General features: G+C 39.1%; 1 protein-coding gene across 4 annotated transcripts in view; it reads left to right on the forward strand.

Moving 5' to 3' along the window:
- ntrk3a (neurotrophic tyrosine kinase, receptor, type 3a) overlaps positions 1-1,511 on the forward strand; it is a 438,952-nt gene extending 437,441 nt beyond the window's left edge. For all 4 annotated transcript variants that reach the window (XM_049483984.1, XM_049483986.1, XM_049483985.1 and 1 more), the window contains exon 17: positions 46-1,511. In XM_049483984.1, the coding sequence (XP_049339941.1) occupies positions 46-231 (186 nt within the window). In that variant the 3' untranslated portion in view covers positions 232-1,511. The remainder of the gene's footprint in view (positions 1-45) is intronic.
- Positions 1,512-6,948: the final 5,437 nt, after the last annotated feature.

Below are 6,948 nucleotides of genomic sequence, written 5' to 3' on the forward strand. Positions count from 1 at the left end.
CTCTCTCTCTCTCTCTCTCTCTCTCTCTCTCTCTCTCTCTCTCAGGTAATCGAGTGTATAACTCAAGGTCGTGTGCTGGAGAGGCCGAGGCTGTGTCCTAAGGAGGTGTATGACATCATGCTGGGCTGCTGGCAGAGAGAACCTCAGCAGAGGCTCAACATCAAAGACATCCAGAAAATTCTCTTTGCCTTGGGAAAAGCCACACCGGTCTACCTGGACATCCTGGGCTAGAGCGGGTCCGAGCCGGCCCGGCAGTCAGACGGACGGACGCACGTACGGACGGACGGACAGACAGGGACAGACGGACGGACGGACGGACGGACGCGTAAACCCAGGAATAACCCAAACGACGCGTACCTTACACACCACTGTCAGACACCGGCGGAGTGGGGACGGACTTAAGTGCCTGCTACACCTTTCCAAATACTGGATAAGAGTCTTTGAAAAGCACTTTTACATTTTGTTTACCTGCATATACACTTGTACAGTTCTGCTGGATGAAGACGAGAAGTCTCTTGAGGAGTTTATTTCTTCTTTTTTTTTTTTGGAGATTTTTTTCATAGCATTCTTCAAAAATTCACAAAACAACAAAAAAAAAATCTAAAAAAACAACCGGAAAAGGATAAAAAAGGAATATTTTGTTCCCTTTCAGTTTCCTGACAGCATCACAGAAGATTATAAACATCTCCCGTGCTTACCCTCTTCTTTTTTTCCCATTTTATAACTATACATAAATATATAATATATTTTTATTTATTTTGCTTTTTTCTGCGGATGTCTGCCATGTTTCTTGCTGAGGGTACATCACCTTTTTGAGATAACTGCTTACCGTTGCCAACCCGCAGAAGAAAAAAAGCCTTACTGCGTTTGGGGTTGGCTCCAACTCCCCTCTGACCGCAGAGGAGCGTCCAATAGGGCTTTTAATTCCTATTTAAAGGAGCTTTTTAGCCAATCGAGGAACTTTATGGAACGACGGAAACACCAATCAAGAATCCAAGCAAAGGGAAAGTTTATTTAAACAACGAAAAAAATGAATGTATATAATGTAAATTTCTGTGTCACAAACTACAGTATGGTAACTTATTTCATTTTCCTCTTTAGATGATTTTAGTTCCTTGGCGTGATGTTACAGTGAGTGGATTCTATAAATATTTTGATAATATTTTAATGTTTTTTATTTTTCCACACACTCATTGCAATGTATGTTGTTTTATTGATTTCAATCCTTTCCATCTCATTCTTTACTTTCTTTACTTTTACTTTTGTCTTCTTTTAGGGATTTGTGATAAAACAGTGACTTTAAGAGGACTTTGAAATGAAGGTAGAAAAGCAGTTAGATCGAGTTTCATAGCAGAACAATCGCGCTTCTCCAAAAGATGCCATAGTTCCCCTGAAAAATGCTTCAGATGTCATAATCGCTCGTTTCATGTTATAGATCCTTTATACACATTCGTGAAATTTATTCGGACGTCAATAAATTAAATAAAACAAATGTATAACTGACATGTTTATTTGGACGATAAAGGTTTGGCTTTTATTTTATATGTTATTATGTGAAAATGAACTCAAACCATCAAACAATCAATCAATCGATCATGATTACCCTTCAGCAACCCAGATGATGGAGGATGACTTTGCTTGGTCTTGTGTGATGTTGTTCTCCAGAAAATGCTCAAAGTAACTGAAACAGTGGGAGTTTTAGATGAGAAGAATGCTTTTTTGAAAAGGTTCTACAAGACAAAACATCTACAGGAGATTTTTTTTTTACAGGAAAGAACTAATGACCCAGCAAAAGAGAAAGTGGTACCTTGAGTTGTCATGGTTCTATATGACATCGTTGAAGAACTTCTCTGGTTAGAAGTGTATGAAGTAGTTGCTAATGTTTCAGCAGCTGTTTCTTTAACATTTTCCTCATAGACCCAATAGCATGGCTTGCTTTTATTTTAAGGTATTAAGGATGTATTTTTTTCTCAAAGCACTAAAAGTTTACTTTAATTTAATGTCCATAAAATGCTTTCATGACTCGCAAAACTGAACAAAGCAGTTGTTTACATTCACAGCATTTATCTTTCAGTCCTGCCCAGAGCTTTGACCTGTTAAATGATATAACACAGGTTGGAGAATGTTCATTTTTTAGTTTGTTTACTCTTATTGGTGCAGAGTGATGGGCTTTATCCAGCTGGGGATTAGAATCATATAAGCTATACCAACAACCAACCACCAGATCTGCACTATTTTCTTAAAAATTAAGGTGTCAGTATTTGTGGAAGAGATCTATAAGGTTCTAAAGACATTTAATGGATGTAAAATGTGGAACCCAACTGTGATTCATCTATGGCATCATGCCTGAGAGGCTCCACCCAAAGAGCGACTTAGGCTATGTGATGTTCATTGTTTTTGCTACTTATCATTCTTTTTGCATTATAAAGCACACTTAAAATCCTTTAATTTTTTTCTCAAAAATCCACAGCCCTCTTTATGTATGAATTTTACCAGTCAGGTTATAAAAAGAAGTAAAGCCACTCCACTGAAGTATAGCGTTACAAACAGTTTTAAGGAAGTTTCTCCAGCGTCATTAGCGCTAACCACCGTTTCACTATTTAGAGAGAAGTGTATTGAACTGTAGTCTGCATGTTTACTGGGTTAAAACAAGCTACGTGAGCCCTGGCTTATTGGAACACTTAGCGTTTCTAAATCTACTGCTACTGGCCGGCATTTATCAGCACTAACAGCGGTTGGTTAGCGCTTCTAACCATGACTGACTAGTGCTGCTATGCACAGCTGACTAGCGCTGCTGACTGCGGCTGGCTAGCACTACTAACCGAGGCTGGCTAGCACTGCTAACCGGGGCTGACTAGTGCTGCTATCCACAGCTGACTAGCGCTGCTGACTGCGGCTGGCTAGCACTACTAACCGAGGCTGGCTAGCGCTGCTAACCGGGGCTGACTAGTGCTGCTATCCACAGCTGGCTAGCGCTGCTAACTGCGGCTGGCTAGCACTACTAACCGAGGCTGGCTAGCGCTGCTACTGTGGCTAGCGCTTACCCTCTGACAAAATACTTGAATTCTAAACTTACTGTAGATAAACGGAAGCATTTTACTCACCCAAATAAACAGTTTTCAGGAGAGAAATCTGTGTAGATTAACATCCAGCGCTCATTTGACTTTGAAAGAAGCAGTTTTTGTTTTTTACGAATTACAATTTCGTTTACATAGGTGCCCCCAAAAGGCGAGACCTGCTAAATTAGAAGGGTAAACATGGTGACACTCTTGTTCCTTACTAGCGTTGTATAATGCCCCTTAAAATCGGGTGCTCCTTAGGTATGAAGATAGACCAGAAAATAGACGATATCGATAGTGCGATTTATAATCCAGTGTTCCTTATAGTGCAAAATAAGCAGTAATAAAGATTATGTGAAGTTAGTAGAAAACAGTACTCAAAACTTCTTTAAATTTAATTATAAGGCTCTAAAATCATGATTAGTCAAGAGATGAAACCCCAAAACTCTCCAAACTTCAAGGCAACACTAGAAGGTCTTGGTATTTAAAGTACAAAGCGACTGCAGCTTTAGTTGTTTTTTATTTTTTCTCCAGTAACACTGTTTTGCACTGTGTTTTACATATTTTCTGATCTTTCAGACAGTGCTTTTAAAAGTGGATCGTACTCTATGTGCCGGCCCACTGTGTAACACATTGGAATAGAGCAAAACTGTGGAGAGACACGGGGCATCCCTGCAGGCCGGTTTGAGAACCACTGTACTGAGTCGAATTTCTTGCTTCTTGTTCGCCTTCTGAACCAACAGCAGCTCAACACATTTGAATAATTCAGTGCGCATTAAAGAGGTCGCTCGGCTAATGCTTGGGGTGTGTTTGGAACAGTGTAGTGTGATCAGAAACACTGGGGCTTTGCAGTAAAGTGTGTTTTCTCTCTCTTGTTCTCTCTCTGTTTTTGCTGACTCATGAAACTCATCTAAAATGACTCGTAGCTCAGTAGCACTAAGATTATAAATCTGTAATCATTGTCTTCAGAGAGGCTGGCAGGGTTTGGATTTTAGTTTAAAAGTTTTTTTAAGCAGTTTTTTTTAACCCTTAGATGTCTAGAGATCTTAGTGCTGTTTTACAACTCTAATCCTCCTGCACTAAATGTGGATGTGACATCTGATAGTTTCTGATAGAGTTGTTTGTTTGTTCGCTTGAAAGCTGGAACAGTTCTCCCCAGACACCACTGGTCATGGTCATTACCAAGGATAACGCCTCCTGTAATTATTCCCAGTATATAATCCCACATGTGACCCCATGGATTGAGGAATGTTAAATATTTGCACAGCTAAATGTACTGTACCATTCATCTTGCACCCACTATCAAGCCTCACTCCATCTCCAGTATTTCACATTACACTGAAATAAAAATACTGCCCAAGGTTCAGTCTCACTCACAAGATTTCACCTTAAATCCTATACAGGTCAAGATGATGTTATGATCAATTTGCATACTGATATACCATGACTTTTGACCATTGACATGTCACTCTATTTATAAATGCTTGTGTTTTGATATACAGTGGGATGTATAACATTTTAAAATGACAGTGTAGAAACATCTAATTTCAAACATACAGAGGAAATTAGAAAATAAGAAATGTGGCCCAAATGCACTAGAACCACATACAGCTCTCGAGAAAAGTATGAGTTTCTTAAATTGAAAACCTCTGAAATATAATCAAGAGAGAGATGGATGATCTCAAGCCATCAAACCAAGCTGAACTGCTGCTTGAATTTTTGCACCAGGAGTAAAGGCATAAAGTTATCCAAAAGCAGTGTGTAAGACTGGTGGAGGAGAACATATCAAGATGCATGAAAACTGTGATTGAAAACCAGGTTTATTCCACCAAATACTGATTTCTGAACTCTTAAAACTCCTAAAACATATGCATATGAACTGGTCTTCTTTGCATTATTTGAGGTCTGCATCTTTTTTGTTATTTCAGCCATTTCTTATTTTCTGCAAGTAAATTCTCTAAATGACGATATTTTTTATTTGGAATTTGGGAGAAATGTCTGTAGTTTATAGAATAAAACAGCAATGTTCATTTTACTCAAACATTTACATATAAATAGTGAAAACAGAGAAGAAAACTGATTCAAAAACTGAAGTGGTCTCCTAATTTTTTCAAGAGCTGTATATTATATTACAAAATGATCATGTTACACTGTGAAATAGCTCCACTATGTAGACTCCAAACTGTACTGTTACCTTCTGAGAACACTCCTCACTGCTGCAGCGTGGAAATAATATTTTATTATTTATTAATTTTATTAATAAAGCCTACAGGATTCCAGAGGCTGCTACAGTGCCCTCCATAATTATTGGCACCCCTGGTTAAGATGTGTTCTTTAGCTTCTCATAAATTGAGTTTTGTTCAAAATAATATAGGACCACGATGGAAAAAAAGAGTAAAATACAACCTTTAACTCAAGTGAATTTATTCAGTAGGAAAAAAATCCCACATTAAGAAATAATTATTTAACATCAAATCATGTGTGCCACAATTATTAGCACCCCTGATGTTAATACTTTGTACAACCCCCTTTTGCCAACAAAACAGCACCTAATCTTCTCCTGTAATGTTTCACAAGATGGGAGAATACAGAAAAAGGGATCTTTGACCATTCCTCTTTGCACATTCTCTCTAAATCATCCAACGACCTGGGTCCTCTCCTCTGCACTCTCCTCTTCAGCTCACCCCACAGGTTTTCAATGGGGTTGAGGTCTGGGGACTGAGATGGCCATGGGAGGAGCTTGATTCTGTGTGCGGTGAACCATTTCTGTGTAGATTTGGCCACATGTTTAGGGTCATTATCTTGCTGAAAGACCCAGTGACGACCCATCTTCAGCTTTCGGGCAGAAGCCACCAGATTTTGTTTTAAAATGTCCTGGTATTTTAGAGCATTCATGATGCCATGCACCCTAACAAGGTTCCCAGGGCCTTTAGAAGAGAAACAGGCCCACAGCATCACTGATCCCCCGCCGTATTTCACAGTGGGCATGAGGTGCTTTTCTGCATACTCAGCTCTTGTGTTACGCCAGACCCACTTAGAGCATTTGTTGCCAAAAAGCTCTATCTTTGTTTCATCTGACCAAAGCACACGGTCCCAGTTGAAGTCATAGTACCGCTTAGCAAACTCCAAACGTTTGCGTTTATGATTGTGAGTGAGAAATGGTTTCTTCCGTGCATGCCTCCCAAACAGCTTGTTGGCATGTAGATAGCGCCTGATGGTTGTTTTGGAGACTTTGTGACCCCAAGAAGCTACCATTTGTTGCAATTCTGTAACAGTGAGCTTTGGAGAACTTTTTATTTCTCTTATCATCCTCCTCACTGTGCGTGGTGGCAAAATAAACTTGCGTCCTCGTCCAGGCTTGTTTACCACTGTTCCAGTTGTTTTAAACTTCTTAATAATTCCTCTGACAGTAGATATGGACAGGTGTAGGCGAGTAGCGATTTTCTTGTAGCCATTGCCTGACTTGTGAAGGTCAACACACATCTGCCTCACTTGAATGGTATGTTCCTTTGTCTTTCCCATGTTGAAGATAAATGGCCTCTGTGTCACGTCATATTTATACCCCAGGGAAACAGGAAGTTGTGAATTACTAATTAAATGTTCCTACATACTCTGATCAACTTCGTAAACTACTGTAGAAGTGACAGAAATACTTTTATTAAATTTATTTCCTAAGAATTGTTAGGGGTGCCAATAATTGTGGAACAGGTGATTTTATGAAGAATAATTATTTCTTAGTCAGGGATTTTATTTCCCCCTTAAAATTTACTTGAGTTAAAGGTTGGACTTTACTTTTTTTTCCCATCATGGTCCTATATTATTTTGAACAAAACTCAATTTATGAGAAGCTAAAGAACACATCTTAACCAGGGGTGCCAATAATTATGGA

The sequence above is a fragment of the Astyanax mexicanus genome, chromosome 10 (genome assembly GCF_023375975.1).
Source record: "Astyanax mexicanus isolate ESR-SI-001 chromosome 10, AstMex3_surface, whole genome shotgun sequence".
NCBI lineage: Eukaryota > Metazoa > Chordata > Actinopteri > Characiformes > Acestrorhamphidae > Astyanax > Astyanax mexicanus.